We start from the raw sequence: 24,337 nt of genomic DNA, 5'->3' as shown, positions 1-24,337 counted from the left end.
GGGATTGGCCGGCCGAGCAGGAGCCGGTCCAATCAGCGCAGCGCGCGCCCGCGCCAGAGGCTTGAACTCTCGGCCTGCTTCGGGGAGAGGATCCCGCCGCCCGAGCTGGTGAGAGATGGACGGGGGCGAGCACTGTCCAGGTCCGGGGGGCTCCGGCCCGGGTCGTCTGGCAGATGCCGGATTTAGCGGGAAGGGCAAACGATCCTTATCTTTGAAACTGGAAACACGACATCCCTCCGGGTGTTGAGATCTATCCGTACCCCGCGGTTTAGGAGCGAAAGATTCGGTGGGACCTCGGAGGAAATGGTTAATTGGGGACCGCCTTTTTTTCCCTTCTGTTTAAAAATCTGCTTGGGTTTGGGGCCACACACGGCGGTGGTCAGGCTCTGCGCTCCTGATTCTGTGCTCAAGAATCAAGACCTGTCAGGACAAATGCTGTGCCCGGGTCGGAGGGTCGGCTGCGTGCAGAGCGAGCGCATTACCCTACCCGCTTGTGCATCTCTCAGGGGCTTCGTCTTTTGTCTCCCGAATGCTCCATATCTATCGTGTGCCCTCCGACCCCTCCACCTCCTCCCCAAAGTCTTATCTTCTTCGCCACTGTCCAAGGGGCCGAACTCTTGTTACTATTTTTCAGAAGCGAGGGGAGAAGTGGCTACAGTGAATCTCAACTGGCTGCTGCAGGGCCATAGACCTGGAGCTCTCTCCTTAAAGAAAATTTAAAACTTTTTGGGGGACGGTGGTGGTAAAAAACACATAGCGAAGTTTTCCATCTGAACCAGTTGCTTTTTGAGGGTTAATTCGGTGCAGCTTATGAAAATGACTTTCCCTAAAACTCTGCTTTCAGAAGCCCCTATGTAAAATTTGCCTAAGGTTATGCTCAGTATTTTAACCAACAGTCTGATTGCAGTGTATAAGATAATAAAGTTAATATATACTTAGTAAAGTATATATTATACTAAATAAAGATAATAAAGATTGCAGTCTATATTTAATAAAGACTTGTAGGGAGGTGTGGGCTGGGGAGTGATAGGAGGGTGCTGGGAAATGTAAGACTGGTGGAGGGATGGGGATTGGAACACTGTATGACTGAAATCTAATTATGAACGGCTTTGTAAGAGTATCACAATGATTCAATAAAAAGTTTAAAAAATTAAAAAAATAAAAGTCCATAACTAGCAAAAAAAATTAAAGACTTGTATAGGACGCACCACAATAAGCATTCTTGTGTAGCCTTATGCAAATATTTTCACTTCTAATAGTATGACTAGGAGTAGGCTTTCTTGTTCACAACATGAATGCATTTAATTTTTTGATGTCTTATTATCCTACCTAGTTATTTGTCCACCAGTAGTGCACATCTCTTTATTTTCTTGCTAATGTTGTTTCTTATCTACTTTTTTCACTATGACAATTTTGGATGAAGAATAACTTGGGTTTTTTTCCTAACTTATGAGTAAGGCGAATAATGCGTAGTCCAGTACTGGTGCAAAGCACAAAACTTTTGAATAAACCCCAGTCCCAGCACTGCCAACTGTGGTCCCCAGACAAAACCAATTAAACTTTGACATTCATATCAGAACTCTTTTCATTTGACTTATCCCAATTACAGGCCTCCCCCCTCAAACTTTTCTCTTTTCTGCCTTCCAAAAGGAACTGATAGCTTTGACTTGTGGGTGTGGTGGTGAGGTGCCAGAGAGTAAATCCAAGAACTTACATACTAAGCATTCTTGCTTTACCACTGACCCAAATTCTTAGCCCCCTTTTTTGGACTCATGGTTATCACCGTTATAGTTTTGGATTTTTTCTTTTAAATGACTAGGTTTTAAAAAATAATAACTTGTAGACATTCATTATATAAATTGCAAAGGTTTTTTAGTTTTGGGATTTAAAATTTTAACTATTGATAATATCTTGTCTAAATGGAATTTAGAAAATTGTTGAGTTTTTACTTTTGCTTTGAAAGATTTTTCCTAAAAAAAAAAAAAAAACTAATCTTTTGGGACTGGAGCAATAGCACAGAGGGTAAGGAGTTTGCCTTGCCTGCAGCTGACCAGGGTCCATCCTTGGAACACAGTCTCTTGAGCCCCTCCAGGATTCATCCCTGAGAACAGAACCAGGACTAAACCCTGAGGACAATTGTTATGGTCCACAAACAAACAAACAAAAAACTTACAAGGGCTGGAAAGCTAGTACAGTGGGTAGGGTACTCTGACCAGGACTCTAGAGTACAGATTCCTGACCACAGAGCCGGTAGTAAGACCTGATCATTCTTGGGTATGCCTCCCAAACAAGAACCAGAACAAAACAACCTCATCTTCCTCTCCCTGCCCCTTTTATTTTGGATGCATACCCAGCTATGCTGGGCATTAATCCAGGTTGTTTGCCTGTAAGGCAAGTACCATCACCCCTCCACTATGTCTTTGCCACTCTCCTTTATTCAATTTTTTAAGAATATGGGAGTGGTATAAAAGTTGAATTTTATATTTGGGCCATATCTTCCCCAAATATTATGCAATTTGTTAAAAAGAATGAAGGAACTTTGGGCCAGAATATACATTTAAATAATCTGTATAGCATATAAAATAGAGACCACAGTCCCATAAATGTGTGCCTAGGAAGACTTTGTATTCCATTTTCGTTTTTTTTTTTTTTTTTGCTTTTTGGGTCACACCTGGCGATGCACAGGGGTTACTCCTGGCTCTGCACTCAGGAATTACTCCTGGCGGTGCTCAGGGGACCATATGGGATGCTGGGATTTGAACCCGGGTCGGCCGCATGCAAGGCAAATGCCCTACCCGCTGTGCTATTGCTCCAGCCCCTCCATTTTCGTTTTTAATTTGCTTTTCCACATTCCATTGTCACTCTAACAGAATTAGTATGGTTCTGTAATATGTTTAGCATCCACTAGGACATGTCTTTCTATCTTCTTTCACAAGAGACTCTTAACTATTTTCTGTACACTTTTGTGTAACTTCTAGAATTAACTTGTCAGGGGCCCCCAAAAAAGACAACGTTTCAGAAATTGATTAAGATTCAGTAGATTGGGCTGTGAGCTAGTACAACAGAGGTTAAGGAGGCTGCTTTGCATATTGCCAGCTCTAGTTTAAATCCCCAAACCACATGGTCTCCTGAGCAGTATTATCCATTCTCAAATCCAGCTTGGCTCATTGCAGCAACTTTTCAGCTGGTGTTCCTACTTTTATCTTTACTGGCTGTAGTTAACAAGAGATATGCTGTTAAAACATTTTAAATTGTGTTGCTCCTTTACTTATTCTTCAAATCAATTATCATATTAGTTTGAATTCTAAAAAATAGCCTAAGTGCCATATGATCTCATCCATATTTTGTCTTTACCCGCTTCAGTTTTCTGCCTTATGCTGGAAGATGAATACCTGCAGCTTTATGCTCTTGGAACACAATACTTATTTATCCTCTAAGCCTTGCCCTTTGAGTTCCCTTAACTTGGAACTATTTCCCCCAAAATATTCCTGCCTCATGTCTTTATATAACTTCATGTTTTTTTGCTCACTTATCAGCTTCTTGGCACCTTATATGACCATCTTATATGAAATTGTTTTCCCTGACCTAGCAGTCATGTTTTTCACTGTCTTGCTTTTCTTTCTAAATTCTAGGTCACTGGACACACTGCAGTGTCTACATATTTATGTTTTGTTAGCTTTTCCTTAACAAGAATGTAAGCCCAATGTTAGGGACTTTTGTTTGTTTGTTTTTTGGATCACACCTGGTGATGCTTGGGGGATTACTCCTGCCTCTGCAATCAGGAATTAACTCCTGTAGTGCTCCAGGGACCTCATGGGATGATGGATCAAACCTAGGTTGGTCTCATGTAAGGCAAATACCCTGCCTGTTGGACTATGGCTCCAGCTGCAAGCAGGGATTCTTATCTCACTGCTACATCTTTAGTTTCTAATTGTGTTTTTGGCAGGTAATAAATTTTAAATATTGTTGCGTGAATAAATTGTCTTTAGTTTTTCTTATAAGGTTAAGAAAATTCTAAGAAACATGTCAGTGAATCAGCAAGATCTAGATCCAGATAGTACTACAGATGTTGATGATGTTAGAAGTTCTGAAGAAGAGCTTATCCAAAAATGTGATAAAATGTGGAAAGATATGGAAGAAGTAAGTATTGAGCTATAAAACTGATATGCATATTAATATAATATTCAATTCAATTTTCAGAATAGATTTAGACAACTATTAGGCTGGTTCTCAAAAAACCGTTAGATGATAAATATTAATATAGTTTTAAACCTATAATTTTAAAATAGTTGTATAAGAGATTTTATACTAGGTGAACCATGAAAAGAGAAAAATGATGGAAGTACCTTCCCTAAAGAAGACTATCGTTTAATGTAAGCAATAGTTATAAGACATTTTGTGGTAAAATGCCAATACTATGCTTAGAAGGAGTAGTAAACATAGATTGATTAAAGGTGTTGAAGATAGCTTTTAAAAGAGATAATGACTAATTTCATTTCTGTAATTTACTAGAAGCTAGCCTGTGAAGTTAAAGAGGAATACAAAACTGTAAGAGCAAGTATATAAAGGTTGGGTGAGTTTAGAATGTTATGGCTTATATAAGAGGACTTGTGAGGTGAGACTGGAAAGATACTTAGGGGTAAGAATGTGAAGGATTTTGTTATGTCTAACTATGGGAAATCATGAAAGGGTTATAAATGTGAAGTGACATGATGAATTACACAGTCTTGGAAAATCACTGTTTGTTTTTCAAGAAAATGGATATAGTGAGAGGTAACTGGTAGAACATTTATGAGACCCTAGTATTAGTTCTGGCAAGAACTGTAAGTTCTAGAGGTAACTACAGTAAGGACTAAACTTTGTTCTTCCAAATATAGTGAAAAATGGATTCAAGAGGTAGTAAGAAGGAAGGGGTAAGATCTGGAGGTTCATTGTTTTGAATGGGGTAATTATGGATAGATTTAGGTTTTTGACTTGGATCACTGCATTGTTGATAGAGTTATTTTATAACCTGCTAGAGAATTATTGAAGTTGGGAATAATAAATAATTATGTTTAAATGAAGATGAATTAACACAGAAAGCATTAAGTTTGAAATGTATGTATCTATATCAGTGAAATACAGCCACTTTTGGTAGGAATTTGGCCTGTTTTTTTGCTTTTGTTATGTTTTGTTTTGATGGTCTACCTTTTGTTCTACTTTAAATGGTAGACTGTGTGGTATAGACCACAGACTATTTCTGCATCCTATTTTTCTAAATAATATGTAATATAAGTGCATATTAATAATTTTAAAAGTTTTTTCAAAAGATTTTGTTTGTTTTTAGGCCACACCCAGTGGTGCTTAGGGCTTAATCTGGCTCTGTGCTTAGAGATAACTACCAGAGGTGCTGGGAAGACCATATGGGGTGCTGGGGTTTGAACCGGGGTCTGTTGCATGCAAGGAAAGCGCCTACCCTGTATACTATCTCTCTAGCCCCTAGATGATATTTCAAAATAGGAATCCTTTGTGCTTTATTCTTATTATATTTTCAAGATATTTTATGTAATTGATTTTTTGTTTTTGATATATTTTTTCTCAGTAGAGTAAGTTAAATTTAAAAATAATTTTTAGGTAGAAAAAATACTGAAAGGAGAAATGTAAATTACCGATATATTTACCTATAGATATAATCACTATTGACAGGTGTGTAATTTTTTTTTTTTTGGGGGGGGGGCCACACTCAGTGGTGTTCAGGGCTTACTCCTGGCTGTGCACTCAGGGATCACCTTGGAGGTGTTTGGGCGACCATATGGGGTATGTGGATGGAACCCGGGTTAACTGCATGCAAGGCAAATGCCCTACCTGCTGTACTATCCCTTGTGGCCCCTATAGATGTGGGTTATTTTGGTGGGGTGGCACCAGGAGTGAAACCCAGATCTATACACTCAAACATTCACATTATTACTAAGTCACATCCCTAGTCCTTCAGTTGTGAAAAAATAAAATCTTCCCCCTTTTTTTGGAATTCATGGGCCACATCTGGTAGTGCTTGGGGCTCTTTCTACCTTGTCCTTAGGTGGTCACTCCCAGTGGTGCTTATGGGACCATGTGGTGCCAGGAATTGAGCCTGAGTCTCCTTCACACACAGCGTGTGCTCCAGCCCACTGAGTTGTCTCTCTGGGCTTGGATATATGCTCTCTTTTTGATTGTTGCCTACACCTGGAAGTGCTCAGGGCTAACTTCTGGCCCTGTGTTCAGATTTCATTCCTGGCGGTTCTTTAGGAACTGTATGTGAAGTTGGGGGTTGAACCCAGGTCAACCCATATGCAAGACAATCACCTTAACCCCTGTACTATCACTCTGCTCCTCTGGAAGATTGAGGTTTTTTTTTTTAAATAATCTTGACTTTTTTCATTTTGTATAGTATATTTCATTTTTCTTATTTCCAACTTTACTATTATCTTGCTTCTAATTAGTCTAAACCATCTTTATCCTTATACATTATGCATATCCTCATATTTTCATTCTATGCAGAGTCTAGTACCACTTTTTACTTTCAATGTATTTACCTTGAGACTTGACTACTTTTCCATTCCTCTTGTGTATGAAAACGAATTTAGGTATATTCATTTTTTTTAAATGCAATTAAAATTGTTTTTGTTTAATTAAAAAACATGATTTGCAAAGTTATTGATAGTTGGGTTTTAGATGCTTTGACACTAATATTTTGACACCAGTATTCATCTATACATCAGATTTTTCTATTTCCTATTAGAGAAATATATATTGGTATGTATTTTATACTAATATATATTGGTATATATTTTATACTAATATTTATTGGTATAAAAAGCCCAGAGAAATAGTACAGTGGATAGGGCATTTGCCTTGCATGCGGCCAACCCATGTTCCAGCTTTGGTATCCCATATAGTTCTCCTAGTACTGCCAGGAGTAATTCCTGAGCACAGAGCCAGGAGTAACCCCTGAGCATTGTTGGCTGTGTTCAAAAACCAAAATATAATAAAGAAATGAATAAAAAAATAAGTAAAAGGGGAGGTGGAGTGTTATTAGTGTTTATTTGTATGTAACTTATTTTCTTTTTAACCAAGTGTCAGAATAAATTATCACTTATTGGGACTGAGACACTCACTGATTCAAATGCTCAGGTATGAATCCATTTTTTCATTCTGAAAAATGTTATATAATTGTTTATGTCTATATTTGTCTCAAGCTTTGCAATGTTGTTGTATATGCTTATGTTAAGTGTTGAGTGAATAGCTTGTTGGCTGCTATTATGTTACTGTGTTAAAAATGAGAATAGAGGTGCTGGAGTGATAAAAAAGCAGATAGGTATTTGTGTTGCACATGCCTAACTAGAGTTTGATTCCTGGTACCCTGTATGGTCCCCTGAGCACCACCATGAGTGATCACCTAATGCAGATCCAGGAATAAGCCCTGAGCACTGCCGGTGTGGCCCCAAAGCAAAAAGAAAAGGACAACAATTAAAAAAACAAAAAGTGAGAATGGAGTGAATGTAAGACCAAGATGGTTCTATGAGATTATACCAGCTCCAAAGGGAAAGAGATAGTACAGTGGCGAGGGCACTTGCCTTGTACGTGGCCAAAACTCACGTTCAGTCTCTGGTACCCGATATGGTCCTCTGAGCCCTGCCAGGAGCACAGAGCACAGAGTCAGGAATAAGCCCTGAGCACAGCTGGGTGTGCCCAAAACCAAAGAAGAAGAAAAATTATAGTAAAACACACAAAAAAACATTAGCATCCTGTGTGAGGCCTCACAGAGGAGGACACAGGAGTGAGTGTACTAGGAAAGTGTTCGCATGAGGAATCTTAGAACATTCCTTGATAGGTGCCAGAGTATAGGGGGTAGGACATGTGTCTTGAACACAGCTGCAGCCAAGCATCCCATATGGTTCCCTGAGTACCACCAGGAGCTATCCCTGAGCACTGCTGGGTGTGGTCCCTTAAAGCAAACAAACAAGCAAAAAAGAACATCTCTTTGATGAATGGCAGGCATTTACTTATACTCAAAGAGCAAATTTGATTCAAGAAATAAGGAAGAGTAGGTCATGTTGTGTGGCTCCACAATCTCAGGACTGGAACATTAGTACCAGGGTGTAGAGCTGGGAACCATGAAGTGAGGGAAGCAGTGCTGCAAAGTCCCAGCAGTGGCCAGAAGTTGCCCAAGCTGAGACCACAATTCTGTGTGGAATAGGTGAATGTGGACCCTAACTTTCTATCTAAGCCTGCACAAAACCAGCCTGCACAAGTCCTAGCACTTACAATAGCACCTCAGATGAAGCAGAGGAGCCCACCAAAATTAACGGATGAATGAAAACAGAGGCCTGGAAATGTCTCCAGACAACAGCAATTCTACAAACTCTCAGATGAGCACTTGAAAAATGAGTGTTAAGACTGTTCATTGAAACGAGGGAAACATAGTTCATATTTCCAAAAAAGAAAAAGGAAAGTATAAGAGAGAGTATGAGAAAACTGCAATCAGAAGTGACTGAAGTACAAAATAGGCAAACTGAAAAACTCATTGGATGGACTCCGTAGCGGAGTGACAGAAACTGAGGATTGAGATAGCTGGAGAGATAGTACAGTGGAGTAGGGCATTTGCTTTGCGCGCAGTTAACCCAGCATCCTATATGGTCCCCTGAGCACTGCTAAGGGTGATTCTTGAGTACAGAGCTAGGAGTAACCCCTGTGTATTGCCAGTTGTGGCCTATAAACAGAACAAAGACCAAAGAACTGCCCTGTGTAAACTCCTTGAGCCCGAGTGAGCTATGAGTACTCACACATTATTATTATCATTTTTATAAATTTTATTGAAGCTTTCATGTTTGGGTTACAATCGTACAATGATCAAACACCCATCCCTCCACCAGTGCACATTCCCCACCACCGATATCCCCGGTATACCCCCTCATTCCCACCCTCCCCCTGCCTCCATGGCAGACAGTATTCCCCATACTCTCTCTCTGCTTTTGGGCATTATGGCTTGCGACACAGACACTGAGAGGTCATCCTGGGAATATATCCCGAGGATGCAAAAAAGCACAGTAGAAATGACATTTGTACCTATATATTCATTGCAGCACTGTTCACAATAGCCCAGATCTGGAAACATCTTGAGTGCCCTAGGACAGATGACTGGTTCAAGAGTGCTCACACATTAACGGGTGTTTGCAGGCTCTCCAGGTGGCTCTCTCTTGCCGTCCCCATTCTGTGCTCTTGACCCGCTGCCCCGCGCGGGATGGCTGTGGCCAAGGGCCAAGCTGGTTGGTGATCAGTTGCTGTTTATTCCATCTCTCATCTCTCCCAATCTCTCTCCATAACTTTCACAGTTCTTTCCCCAACTCATCCCCAGCCCTAACTCTCTCTCAGCTCTCTCCAATCCTCTCTCCAACTTGCTCCACAGTGCTCTCCACCTCTGGCCACAACTCTCTCTCCCACTCTCTGCAGCCACTCCGTCTCCCGCTCTCTATCTACTCTCCCCCACTCCCCACAGCCACCACTTTAACCACCTCTTCTCCAACCACGCGTCCCCCGGGAAGTGCAACCAACATGCTTATAAAGCCTTTCTGACCACCTGCAGCCCACAAGGGCAAAACAGCACTTACCAGTAACTTAATTAACATCTTAATTCTACTTCCTAATATTTACCATTCTGTATGGACATAGTAATAGACACATTTAGGCTTCTAGGGCGACTCTCTTGGGGACATCTTGCTACAAACTCAGACTACAATGCTCAGGCCGGATTAATCATTCCTAACCCTAACAGGGTCCAAATCTAGTTATTACTTTTTGGATCATGACAGAATTTGTTCATAATCATGCTCTTAACTTATAGTTTAGTATTATGGCACTTTGGCCTGGCCCATTTTTATGCCAGGGTAGCTCACAGCTTGTCCTGAGTCAATACAGTTCCTCATCGGGTCCCTGCTTTTGGGAATCTAGGAAGAAAGAGCAACTGAGGCATAAGTCAAGGGAGCAGATGTCCAGGTAATATTATCTGGAGTCAATTAACTCCCAAGTTACAGGGTTGTCTTTTTAACTATCTTCCTGTGTTCATACAAAAAGTAATTGCTCTGAAGTAACTAACCATGCAAAGGACATCAAGGAGAAGTGAAAAACACAATATTTATATGTCAGCAGAGTCTGATCAGGAAACAAAGGTAATTGACAGGTTCAGGGAGCAGTCAACAAACCCAAGCTCCCTGGGGCTAGGGAGGAAGGGCAAACCAGTGTTATCCTACACACCCTCTGTTAAAAAAAAAAAAAAAAAACCTGAGTAATGAATTAGTATGTTGGAGAATATGATACATGAAACCATTGATAAAGAAGAAAAGAAAGAAAAAAGGGAATGAAAAAGACAACAAAGATTTTTTTGGAATAGTTTTAACAGGAACAACATCCAAATTATAGGAATCCCTGAGGGAAAGGAAAGAGAGAATGGAAAAAACTATTGGTCAAAGAAATTATAGATGAGAATTTTTTCAATCTGAAGATTGAGTCATATACCCAGTTCCAAAAAGCTCAGAGTTCCAACCAAAATAAACCCAAATAGAAGAATTCCAAGATACACTGTAATTTAAATGACAAAAGCCAAAGATGGATATGGATTCTTGAGAGCAGCAAAATTAAAAAAGGAACTTATATATAAAGAAATCTCCTTACGACTTAGATCAGATTATCAAGTGAAACTATAGGGCAGAAGAGAATAGTTTGGCAGAGCAAAACATTTGATAAAATAAACATACCAACCTGAATATTCAGCTAGGGTAGTATTCATATTTGTAGTAGTGAAGCAAAACTTTACAGACAAATAACAGCTCAAAAAGTTCATGGCCTTTAAACCAGTATTTCAAGGAACACTAAATGTTTTCCTTTAAAAGGAAAAGGACCGGGGAGGTAGCTCAATGGGCTGAGAGCATGCTTTGCATTCCAGAGGTCTGGATTTAATTTCTAGCCCTGCATGGTCCCACAAAGTACCAAGTCTGAGCACACAACCAGGAGTAACCCATGAGCACTGCTGGGTGTAGGCCAAAGACATCAACAAAATGGAAAGTTAAAAGACAAAGAATCCTACTTGAGAGTAGTCTGATACTAAAGTATAAAAAGGAAAGGAAAATTGACTACCTGGCAGTCAACTATATATTATATATTGAATAAATATAATTTTAATGGGATTATACTTATATATTTCTATAAATATATATAGGGGGGTGTCACACCTGGCAATGCTAGTTTGGTGCTCAGGAATCAGTCCTGGAGGCCTCAGGGGACCATAATTGGTGCCAGGGATAATGATTTTTAATAGTCTAGATGGTTATTATGATAACTGTTAACTTTAAGAACTAACATAAAAGTATTAAAAATGTTTATACTTTCAACTATAAATTGCTATCACTACAAGAAATGACTTTGTTCAATTCTATATTTTATAGTTATCATTATCAATTATGCAAATGAAATGCTTAACAGCTGAACTCAGTCAGTGGCAGAACGAAACCCCTGAAAGTAAGTTTTTGCTTTTCGCTGAAATCTTACCCAACTTAAGTGCTAACCTATCCGGAAAAGAAATCAGTCACAAATGTTGGCTAACTGAATAGGGAAGCATGGCTGTATTTTGGTTAAGGCCCTGCTATCCCAGAGAAGGGTAGACCACCCCCCTCTGAAAAGAGCCGCCACTGAGGATCTGAGGTCTTGGTAAGATTATGAAATTCCATCAAGAGTCCAAGACTTTCTGACAACACCCAGATGAACTTGTTTGTTTTTTGGCCACAGCCAGGTTTAATCATCATCAGGTTTTATCCTGAATCTGCTCTAGGATGGGCTCAGGGGACAGTACCTGGTGCTGGGGATAGAACTGGGTTTGGACCCATGGAAGGCAAGAGCCTTACCTCACTTTCTCTTCAGCTCCAGATTAACGTTAATGTAGCAAGGAATTCCAGGCCAAGATAATTCTGAGAAATTGAGTGTAACTTCCCAAAGCTTTTCCCCCTCTGGAGAAGCCCATGTTCTCTATGGAACATTTCCTCTCCATGCCCTGCCCCGCTTTACATTTCTCTACAGTAAAACTATTTTGCTCAAACAAAAATGCCTATAATTTCTCTTCTCTTCTTAAAAAAATTCTTTACTCTGGGGCTGGAGTAATGGTACAATGGGTGAGGTGTTTGCCTTGCACGCAGCCAACCCAGGTTGGATCCCAGGCATCCCACATGGTTCTCCATGCACCTCCAGGAGTAATTCCCGAGGGCAGAACCAGGAGCAACCCCTGATCATCCCCTGGTGTGACCCAAAAAGCCAAAAAACAAAAAAGGATCATTTCTATTTAGTTATAAACCAACACAGTATGTATTCATTTGTAATTTTTGTTTAAGGAAAAACCTGCAACCATTTCCATTCCAATGTGATCCATGTATATTTCTGATATCCTATAAAGAAAAACATTACGTTTCTTTAAAAAGATTCTTGTTTGGGGGCTGGAGAAACAGCTCAATGACTGAGCATAAGTGCTGCATGCAGGAGGCCCAGGTTTGATCACTACTCAAGGGAGAATACGGGATTGAAAGAGCATGGCTTGGATTTGGGGGTGGGGGGTGGGGAATTATTCTGTTAGGTTCTTTCACATTATTGAGCATTTGAATTTATGTCTTTAACAAAACTTGTTCTATATGTGTATGTGCACACACATGCATGGATGCTGTGGGATGAACCCAAGGCCAGACTCCATCATTGAACATATCTGCAGTTCAGACTTTGAGAACTTCTCAGCTTTTATTTCTTTAGACATTGTTTCAGTGCTTTTCTTTCCCCTGGGATTCTGATGACATGAATGTTAGATCCTTTATTGTAAGCAAGTGGAACCCTAAGTTAATTTTTTGGTTTTATAGTTAGTTTTTCACTTTTAGTAAAATACACATAAGTTGCTCTCTTGTTTTCAACTATGCAGTACTGATAAATATTCTATCATAGAATTAAATTCTTGGTTTTTGAGATTTTTGAAATATGTACAATTTTAATTTTGTTTGTTTCTGTAGCAATTCCACTGAGCGAAGATACTCTGTTAACACTAGGAAAAGAAGAAGTAAGTCACTTACTGAATTTGCGGTAACCACAAATAATTTATAACTGGAAGTATTTTGGATACATTCATGATATAAGAAGTAGAGTTAAACAACTTTAAAGCAATGCTACTGGGCCTGAGAAAGAGTACAGGGGATAAGATGCTTGCTTTGCATGTAGCTGACCCGGATTTGAATCCTGGTACCACATGAGATTTCCCAAACCCTACCAGGAGTTTTGAGTCCTAAGCATAGAGCCAGGAGTAGGTCCTGAGCACAGCTAAGTGTTGCCCTAAAAAGCAATACATATAAACAATATAAATATGTTACATTTTCTGTTTTTCCTGTGTTTTATTGAACAGAATATTTTTATTGATATGATTTTCAAACTGAATTTTTGTATCAGAACTATTGCTAAAGTTAGTATTTAATATGTAAAATTCAATCTTGTACTAAATTTTTAATTGATTAAGCTCTTTATAATAAAGCAACATGCTTTATTATAAAGCCTGGAGTGATAGTACAGTGGGCAGGAAGCTTGCCTTACAAGTGGCTGACCAGGGTTCAATCCCTGACATCCCTTATGGTTTCCTGAGCCCTCTAGGGAGTGATCCTTGAACACAAAGCCAGGAGTATGACCTGAGCATCACTGGGTATAGTCCCCAAACTAACAAACAGAAAGCAAAATGAATAAACATGACTATACCCATACATTTATCCATTTTAATAGTTATGTAGTTATCAGTGAAGGCATATTTTTATTGTGTTAAATCCATTAGGTATAAGAATTGGAGGTATAGGAGAGAAAAATAAAAGCAAATAAGAGTTTTAAACAGTATTATAGGGCAGAGAAATCTGCCTAGAGATAGAAGTAGTGATGAAAAATGAGATGATTTGCCCTACAGAAGTGAATGAATGCTTAGAATTTGAAGAAAACTGGTACCGAAGATTCAGAGTTCACATATGGAGCAAAAAGTAAGAACTCATATTATTAGACCTTTATTTTTTCACGACCAAGCAGCTAAATTTACTTTTTTGGGAGGATGAGGGGTGTGGTGGGGTCTCACACCTGGCAATGCCCAAGGCTTATTATTCCTGACTTTTCACTCAGGGATCAGGCCTGCCTCTGCTCAGGTGATCGTATGGGGTACAGGGAATCGAATCTGCCTTGGACGCATGCAAGGCAAGTGCCCTGCCCTCTGTTATTGCTGCAGTCCCACGTAGACAACTTTAAATCCACACACCTGACAACTAAAACTATATGGTATGAAGACATGTGACCTTATGACTCTGGACTCGGGGATCACTAGGTTGAGTGTTCATTTGTGTACATTAGTGTTTATTATTGCATCCCTGACTCCTTTAGCAATAAAGATATGCTGAATGAGTTTATTCATTTACATCTATCTATGTAGTCTCCTCAGAAAAGGGACCTAACATGCCGAATTACTGAATATTCAACCTGACATTATCTTTCAATATATCACTGTCACCGTCATCCTGTTGATCATCGATTTGCTCGAGTGGGCACCAGTAATGTCTCCATTGTGAGACTTGTTACTGTTTTTGGCATATCGGATACGCCATGGGTAGCTTGCCAGGCTCTGCCGTTCGGGTGAGATACTCTCGGTAGCTTGCCGGGCTCTCTGAGAGGGATGGAGGAATTGAACCCGGGTTGGCCGTGTGCAAGGCAAACACCCTATCTGTTGTGCTATCGCTCACATAGTCTCATAATATTAATTTGGTAGTGAAATATTAGATGTACTTAATACCTGCTATATATTTCCCTTCAAAATCTTTCTGGTAGGATATTTTAATAGATTTCTGAATATACTAGACTAATATGTAACTTTTGTCATTAGAAATCACTATTATAGAAATAAAGTTTAAACAATCTGAATCATTTTTGTTCTAGTTCCAAAAATTGAAGCATGATCTTGAACTGGTACTCTCTACTATTCAGGCAAAGAATGAAAAGTTGAAGGAAGATTTGGAAAGGTATGTGTATATTATAATTACTATTCATTGACAATTATTTTGAATCAGCATTAATATTTAATTTGACAATTGATTTTGTTTTCCATCTTTAAAGGGAGCAACAATGGTTACATGAACAGCAACAGATAATGGAATCACTTAATCTATTACACAATGAATTGACACAGCAGGTTGTATCATTTTCTGAATCAAGGTATTGATTTTATCTTCTAGAAATTTAGAATTGGAAAAAGCATTTTCATTTAAGTTTGTTATACATTGATTAGAATAAGGCAAACATTAGGCATCTTGAGTCTTACTCTAAATTTTGCCTACTATTATTTACATGATTTTTTTATGTTACTTAGAAATTTATAAAAGATTTACCTTTAGTAATAGTTTCATAAATTCATTATTTGGTTTGAATAGTTGAAGTTAAAAAAAAGGTTTTGATCAACTTTATGAATAACCAGTTTACTTGTATATATTTTATGTATTTTGCCAGTGAAATATTTCTTTAATTTTTTAAAAATCCATTAGCGCTATTGAGAAGCTGAAGGCTAAACTTCGTTATGTAAAAGAATATAAGAAGAAACTCTTGATTTCCTTGGGTGAATTTCTAGAAGACCATTTTCCTCTGCCTGAGCGAAATGTTAAAAAGAAAAAGGTAAGTTTTATACATTTTTTTGTTAGTTGTAGGGGCCATTCCTGGTGATGCTCAGGTGCCAGGACTTGACAGTGACAGGAAACCCTATAGTTCATGAGGTACAGTTACAAGAATTAAACCCAGAACTTCACACATATAAGGTATGTGCTGTACCACTTGGGTCTTATTTCTTTTTTTTTCTTTTTTATTATTATTATTTTTATTTATTTATTTTTAATAAGTGAATCACTGAGGGTACAGTTACAGATTTATACATTTTTTGTGCTCATGTTTCCCTCATACAAAGTTCGAGAACCCATCCCTTCACCAGTGCCCATTCTCCACCACAAATAAACCCAGCATCCCTCCCACCCTCCCCAATTCCATCTCCCCGCCACCCCACCCTATCACTGTGGCAGGGTATTCCCTTTTGTTCTCTCTCTCTAATTAGGTGTTGTGGTTTGCAGTAAAGATGTTGAGTGGCCATTGTGTTCAGTCTCTAGTCTACATTCAGCACACATCACCCTTCCCCCGCATGGCCTCCAACCATATTTTACTTGGTGTTCCCTTCTCTATCTGAGTTGCCCTCTCCCCAGAATGTGAGGCTAGCTTCCAAGCCATTGAGTCAACCTCCTGGTACTTATTTCTACTATTCTTGGGTGTTAGTCTCCTACTCTGTTATTTTATATTCCACAGATGAGTGCAATCTTTCTATGTCTGTCTCTCTCTTTCTGACTCATTTCACTTAGCATACTTTCCATGCTGATCCACTTATATGCAAAGTTCATGACCTCAGTTTTTCTAACAGTTGCATAGTATTCCATTGTACAGATGTACCAAAGTTTCTTCAACAGTCATCTGTTCTAGGACACTCGGGTTTTTTCCAGATTCTGGCTATTGTAAACAGTGCTGTGATGAACATATAAGTGCAGATGTCATTTCGACTATACTTTTTTTCTGGGATATATTCCCAGAAGTGGTATTGCTGGGTCAAATGGGAGTTCAATTTTTAATTTTTTGAGAATCATCCATATTGTTTTCCAAAAGGGCTGAACCAGTCGGCATTTCCATCAGCAGTATAGAAGGGTCCCTTTCTCCCCACATCCTCTCCAACAGTAGTTGCTTTTGTTCTTTTGGACGTGTGCTAGTCTCTGTGGTGTGAGGTGGTATCTCATGGTTGTTTTGATCTGCATCTCCCTGATTATTAGTGATGTAGAACACTTTTTCATGTGCCTTTTGGCCATTCGTATCTCTTCCTTGGGAAAGTTTCTGTTCATTTCTTCGCCCCATTTTCTGGTGGGGTTGGATGTTTTCTTCTTGTAGAGTTCAACCAGTGCTTTATATACCCTTGATATCAACCCCTTATCTGATGGGTATTGTGTAAATATCCTTTTTGGGTCTTATTTCTAACCAGAAAACTGTAAGTTTTAGGGAAGATGTTCATGACATTTTCGTTTTCATATATGAAATTTTTTTAGACAGATTAAAATGTAGATTTTTTGTATACTTTTTGTAATTTAAGTATTTCGCAGGTAGACAAAGATATATGTACAGATTTAATCATGTCATATTTGTTAAAAATTAAACAGCCTAAGAAATAATACAGCAGAAAAGGCTCATGCTGTTTTAATTATTACCACTTTGTAGTACAGTTTGATGTTGGGGAAGGTGATGTCTCCCATGTTCTTTTCCCTAAGAATTGCTTTAGCTATTTGTGGGGGTTTGTTGTTCCATATGAATTTCAGTAGTGTTTGATCCATTTCTTTGAAGAATGTCATCACTATCCTTATAGGGATCAAATTGAATCTGTATAATGCTTTGGGGTGTATTGCCATTTTGACAATGTTAATTCTCCCAATCCATGAGCAGGGGATGTGTTGAAGTCTCCAACTACTATTGTGTTGCTACCAATGTCCTCCTTAAAATCTGTTAACAGTTGTTTTAAGTATTTAGCTGGTCCCTCATTGGGTGCGTATATGTTTAGCAGTGCGATTTCTTCCTGCTGTACATATCCCTTTATTATTAAAAAATGGCCTTCACTGTCCCTTCTAATCTTTTTCAACCTGAAATCTATTTTGACCATAATAGTGTGGTCACCCCAGTATTTTTTGAGGGAATTGTTTGCTTGCAGAATTATTTTCCATGCTTTGACTTAGCATCTGTGTTTGCTCTGACTATTCAAATATGTTTCTTGTAGGCAGCAGTTTGATTACATATAATTTTTGAATACCAATCCCACCACTATTGCACCTTCCCACCACCATATTTCTATATTGGAATTCTTTTTAAATCACCTAATTACAAAGTTTTGGTTTTACCATCGCCAATAAGAAATTCTACTATTTTAATTTTGTAAATTTTTTAATATTCTTCTGTTTTTTTTATTATCCATATTTCTCTCAAAGAGAAACATACAAGAATCAGATGCACAACTTATAACATTGCATGAAATGCTAGAGGTAAGTGTTTATTTGCTTTATTTTGATGATGTCTCTTAAATAATCGATCTGTGATCAATTATACATAGCTCTGAATAAAACTATTGCCTTAGTTCTTAAAGTATACATGAATCCTTATTTATGCATGTATTAACTTTATTTTAGTGTAAAGCTAGTTTCTATATTCAGTAGAAAGGATTTTATCATTTCCCCAGGTGGGGCCACATCTGACTGTGCTCTAGGCCTTTTCCCAGCTTGGTACTGTGTGGGGTCCCTTCTGTGCTACTCAGGAGACCAAGTGGTACCCGGGATCAAACCCAGATGTCTGCCATGTAAAGTGTATTCACTTGCCCTCTGAGCTTCCTCCCCACCTCAAAACAATGTAATTTTTTTTCAGTGACTATGAAATGAGAGGAACTAATAATCATTTCTAAGACTATTAGTTTAAGAAAAATTTTTTGAATTGGAGAGATAGTTCAAGGGTTTAAGCGCATCACACCGAACACCAGTCCAGTCCCCGGCAGCACCAGGCTGGCCTGTAATCACTGGCACGACAGGTTTCTCACAATGAGCTAGTTGGCTCCAGGGAGGGTTCCCAGGCCTTGTAGTACTTTTGGGGGAGCCTCCTGCCTCCCAAAAAAAATTAAAAAGAAAAAAATTTTTCTCTTACTTAGTAGAGGCCCTGGGTAAACCACCACTGCCATAGAAAAAGAGAGAGAAGGAAAGAGGAATTATCAATTATATGAATGATTTTGAATATCAGCATAATAGTGCATTGCAAATTGGTCAGAAAAGGTAGGCAAAGCAGTCTAAAAAGAAGCAGAAAAATACAACATCTAACTGGAGAGAGAACAAAAGGGAATGCCCTGCCGCAGAGGCAGGGTGGGGTGGTGGGGATTGGGGTGGGGGTGGTGGGAGGGATTAGTGGAAGAGAATGGGCACTGGTGGAGGGATGTAAATGATCAATGATCACTGTGTGACTGAAATGCAAACATGAAAGTTCATGAGTTTGTAACTGTACCTCACGGTGATTCACTAATAAAAATTTAAAAAATAATAAAAATAAATTAAAAAAAAACGAAAAAATAAAAAGAAGCAGAATAATTAACAATTAGTGACCCTTTAAAAAAATCATCAGTAAGCTTAGAAGGAAGAATTATTTTACAAAGCTCCGTTTCATTATTTTGATTGGATTGGAGTCTAAATTCTATTTTCATTCAGCTAAGTACTTTTCATGCCTCAGGATATTTTTTTTTGTGCTTTTTTTGGGGGGGTCACAACTGGCGACGCACAGGGGCTACTCCTGGCTCTGCACTCAGGAATTACTCCTGGCGGTGCTCAGGGTACCATATGGGATGCTGGGAATTGAACCCAGGTCAGCCACGTGCAAGGCAAACCCGCTTGCTATTGCTCCAGCCCCAACCTCAGGATATTTTAATATAGAGTAGAATTTCTTCGAAAAGTAAAATGTAAATATTAGATTGGATAATAAAATCTTTTAACATTATTCTAGTTAAATTCTTACCAAAATCAAGAAAATAAAGTTTCTCTGGAATAACTTTCTTTTTAAGAAATACAAGATGAGGGGCCAGAGCGATAGCACAGCGGGTAGGGCATTTGCCTTGCACGTGGCCGACCTGAGTTTTATTCCTGGCACCCCATATGGTCCCCCCGGCACCGCCAGGAGTAATTCCTGAGTGCAGAGCCAGGTGTAACCCCTGAGCATTTCTAGGTGTGACCCAAAAAGCAAAAAAAAATGAAAGAAAGAAAGAAAAAAAAAGAAAAAGAAAGAAATACAAGATAATATTTGGGGTAAGGTTGGGCCATACCAGCCATGCTCAGGGTCTCTTCCTGGCTCTGTGCTTTGGAGAACCACGTGCTGTGCCCGGGATTGAACTGTGCTTGACCAAATGTGAAGCAAGCACCTTATTTACTAGAAATACTTAAAATTACTCAAGTTATGGTTGGATCCTCTCAACATCTTTGTTGAAGGAGTCAGAGACACTCAGGATGAAGCTGATGGAAATGATGATAAATCAAATCTTTTGAAGATTTGTCTTATGTGGTTTACATGGGCTCTCCATGGGAGGCCCAATGTTGATGAATTTTTAAAAATTTTTGCACATATTCTTATTAAATGAGATGACTTTTAAAAGATGACTATAACCTAAAGATTATAAATCCTGGACTGGTGAGAGGGCTCAAAGGACTGGAGTACTTTACATTTGGGAGCCCTAGTACTGAATGATCCCTAAGTACTACCAGTAGCAACTCCTGAGTACTGAGCTAGGAATAGCCCCAAAGCCAGGTGTGGTCCAAAAGCAAAATACCAAAAACATATGTACACATACATATATGTATCTATATATTTATATCTATATATCCTAAGACATGTGGGAGAATAATAAATGTCAACTAATTTTTAGGAAATGTTTTTAAAATTAACAGATTAACAGATTCATTTTAAAGTTCTTTCAATTTACTAATGTCTGTAGTCTTTAAAAAATTAGTTATATAGATTAACTCATTTGAATTATAAAAATATTATTTGAAGAGAAGAGAGATCAATTTTTTATGAGTAATTTGTTTATTATAGCTGCATCAGTTTTTTCCCCAAGTGAGGTCTTTTTGACTTTTTTTTCTTTAGATTCTTATAAATAGATTATTTGATGTTCCACATGATCCATATGTCAAAATCACTGATTCATTTTGGCCACCTTACATTGAGCTGCTTCTACGAAATGGAATTGCCTTGAGATGTCCAGAAGACCCATCCCAAATAAGATTAGAAGCCTTCCATCAGTAAAAGTCTCTTTGTCTTTCAAGGATAATGAAAATATTAGGATTACTTGGATAAAGAACAGTATTTGCAAATCAAAACACATCCTTTATCCTTCAAATGATACATGCTGCCTGCTGTTTCTCCTTAAAAATATTCTTTTCTCATTCAGTTAATTCCATAGTGTTCTTAAACTGTGTGGACAAGAATGCACCTTAAAGTATTTCAGATTTAATGATTACAAAAAATTTAATGTGTATTCTGTAAAATTATTTGCAAGAGTGCCAGAGAGATAATACAAAAGGGATAAGGCCAGTTGTAGTCCCTGAGCATTGCCAAATGTGGCCCCAAAATTTAAATAATATTTCTGGACAGTTTCTTTATGTTTTTTGTTCCATTTGATACTTCATGTTTAGGAAATATAATGTAGGCTACTGTATTTCAGATGCCTTTAAAGTTGATGAATGGTATGAAATGTAGCATTATTTTTATGCATTAAATTTTTATGCAGTCTTATTTATATTTGATAAATGTTGAACCATAAAAAGGGTAAAGGTAGCATGGGAACTGTATTTTAATGTTTATTATGTAACAAGTGATATTTTCTGTTTAATTACTTTGATTCTATTACTAATAATTGTGTTAATAAAATTTTGTTAATCCCTATGACCTCTGTAAATAAAATATCTCTCAAGTAATCTTAACTTGTGATGTAGACAATATTTTAATATAGTCAATAGATTTTTTCAAACATAGTTAAAGATACTATAGGATTGATACTTACTCAGTATCCATCAAATTGAATTAGAAAATTCCAAACCAATTATTTTTATTGCTTTTCTAGTGTGTATTTCTGTCATTAAAAATGGTTTCTTGGGCAGAGAGATAGTACAGAGGGTAGGGTATACTTGCTTGTATGCAGCTGATCCGAGTTCGATTCCTGGCATTCCATATGGTCCCCTGAGCCCACTAGGAGTGAGTCCTGAGTACATAGCCAGGAGTAAAGCTGAGTACTGAGTACTGTTGGATATGGTCCAAGCCCTTCCCCACCTCCCTCTCCAAAAGCATTCTGTATACCATTAAAGTTTCTTACATTAAATACTTCATATTCTTTCTTATTTTAAAAATTCTTCTTTTCGATGCTGATGCTGACTGATGTTGTGTGTGTTCGATTGTGATGGTAGCCTGTGTCAGTATATCTTGCTGCTGTGCTCACACTGTCAGCTGTGGTACTCCTAGGGATTAGGCTTAGTGCTTTCAGAGGGGTTGCTGTGATGCTCTGCTTACAGGGGTTGCACTCTAGGCCTCAGTGCTGGCACATCTTCACGGCTTACACTGTAGCTGTGTTCACACACAGCTGACTATGTGCCAGAGACTGTACCTTCTGTTGCAGTAGGGTGATCCAAGTTAGTAGAGGGGCTGGACCCAGAGGATTGAACAAATGCCTTCATACTTGAAGGCAGATGCTTTCAGTCAGTGAATCAGTCTGTAGACCTGTAGACCCTAACGTCATCTTTCCTCCCCCTACCCCCTTAGTTTTGGGGTCACATCTAGAGGTCTTTAGAGCTTACTCCAGGCTTTATGCTCTGCTCTGAGATCACTCCTGGCTACGCTCAGAGGACCATAGATGGTGCCAGGGATGAAACCCTGGTAGGTCGTGTGCAAGGCAAACTCCCTACCTGAGGTACTATTTCTCCTGCCCATCAACTTCAACTTTTCTTATTTTATTTTTCAATTTTATTATTATTATTATTATTATTTTGTTTGGGGGCCACATCTGATAATGGTCTAAATTTACTCCTGGCTCTGTGCTCAGAGATCACTCCTGACAGGGTTCAGGGTATCTTATGTGATGGTTAGGGATTGATTATGGTTGACCATGTTCGAGGCAAGCACCTTAACTACTGCACTATCTTCCAGCCCCAGCCTTTATGAGTGTTAGCCCATGTATTATATATATTTATGTATTAACATTTCTGACTCCAGTTTTTTTTTTTTTTTTTTTGCTTTTTGGGTCACACCCAGCGATGCTCAGGGGTTACTCCTGGCTTTGCACTCAGGAATTACTCCTGGCGGTGCTTGGGGGACCATATGGGATGCCGGGGATCGAACCCAGGTCGGCCGCGTGCAAGGCAAACGCCCTACCCGCTGTGCTATCGCTCCGGCCCCTGACTCCAGTTTTTTCTATTTAACTTTTAATATACTTCATTGCTCTTACCATATATTATCTTTTTCAACTTTATACTTCTTACCTCAATTGAGAATTACTAGTAAATGATTAATAATGAAACTATAGATATAATAACCTGTTGCTCTTTAGGTATTTTCTAATCAAAACATTAAAAATACTGGGCTGGCGGGGCTGGAGTGATAACACAGCGGGTAGGGCGTTTGCCTTGCACGCGGCCGACCCGGGTTCGAATCCCAGCATCCCATATGGTCCCCTGAGCACCGCCAGGAGTAATTCCTGAGTGCATGAGCCAGGAATAACCCCTGTGCATTGCTGGGTGTGACCCAAAAAGCAAAAAAAAAAAAAAAACAAAACACTGGGCTGGCGAGATAATATAGGGGTTTAGGTGCCTGCCTTGTACATACCGACCAGTTCGAGCCCGCCACCACATACAGTCCCCTGAATACCACCATTAGTGACCCACGAGCATAGAGCCAGGAGTAAGCCCTGAGTACAGCAGGGTGTGGCTCCCAGATAAACTAAAAACAAACATTAAAAATGTCTACTCCTACGTTTGCAAAGTCTACTGATAAACTGTCCTTTTCTAGTAAGTTTTAATGATTGTTTTAATATGCTACCAGTTGCTTAAATGCAACTTGCTAAATGCTAAGTATTGTTACATTTTATGGCATGTACTTCAATTAGTAATATGGAAAAAATGCATACTACTAGCATACATATCTTCTTTGCTGTTTATCTTCTAAACTTAGGGTTTTTGTACAGTGTTTATTTATTTTTTTTATTGCAGGGAACTGGGGTCCACACACAGTGGTGCTGAGGGTGCCTTACACTTGGCTTTGTGCCAGAGAAATAATGTAGGGGGTTCAGTACTGACCTGTACCAATAACTAATTGACATATTAGCTTGAGGATGTAAACTAGATGCTTCCTTCTAGGGCTAACATGAGGCCTGGGGTTGGAGAAACAGTACAGCGGGAAGGTCCTGCACACAGCTGGCCCAGGTTGGATGCCCAGCATCTCCTCCCAGAACACTGGCAGGAGAGACTCCCTGAGCACAGCCTGGTGTGTCCCAAAAGGCAGAAGAAAAGAGTAAGGCACGAGTGTTTCCTCTTGCTGTTCCCAGTCAACACTGTAATGGAAGTTCTACCTGACTAGAACTCTTAGTTTTAGCCTCAGTTCTTTCCAATTTTGTCTGTAGTTTTTATGGGAACCCAGTCAAAATCAAAGTGAA

General features: G+C 38.9%; 1 protein-coding gene across 1 annotated transcript; it reads left to right on the top strand.

Moving 5' to 3' along the window:
• The first annotated feature begins 55 nt into the window (after nt 1-55).
• CENPK (centromere protein K) lies at nt 56-22,525 on the top strand. Its single transcript, XM_012932741.2, has 10 exons — nt 56-108; nt 4,003-4,140; nt 7,093-7,149; nt 11,457-11,529; nt 13,053-13,099; nt 14,992-15,074; nt 15,169-15,267; nt 15,594-15,720; nt 18,105-18,158; nt 20,785-22,525. Exons 2-10 carry the CDS (start codon nt 4,024-4,026, stop codon nt 20,941-20,943), a joined length of 816 nt encoding a protein of 271 aa, XP_012788195.1. The 5' UTR covers nt 56-108; nt 4,003-4,023; the 3' UTR covers nt 20,944-22,525.
• Nucleotides 22,526-24,337: the final 1,812 nt, after the last annotated feature.

Source organism: Sorex araneus, chromosome 1 (assembly GCF_027595985.1).
Source record: "Sorex araneus isolate mSorAra2 chromosome 1, mSorAra2.pri, whole genome shotgun sequence".
Lineage (NCBI taxonomy): Eukaryota > Metazoa > Chordata > Mammalia > Eulipotyphla > Soricidae > Sorex > Sorex araneus.
Note: the sequence above shows the minus strand (reverse complement) of the source record. Positions and strands in the feature narration are given on the sequence as shown.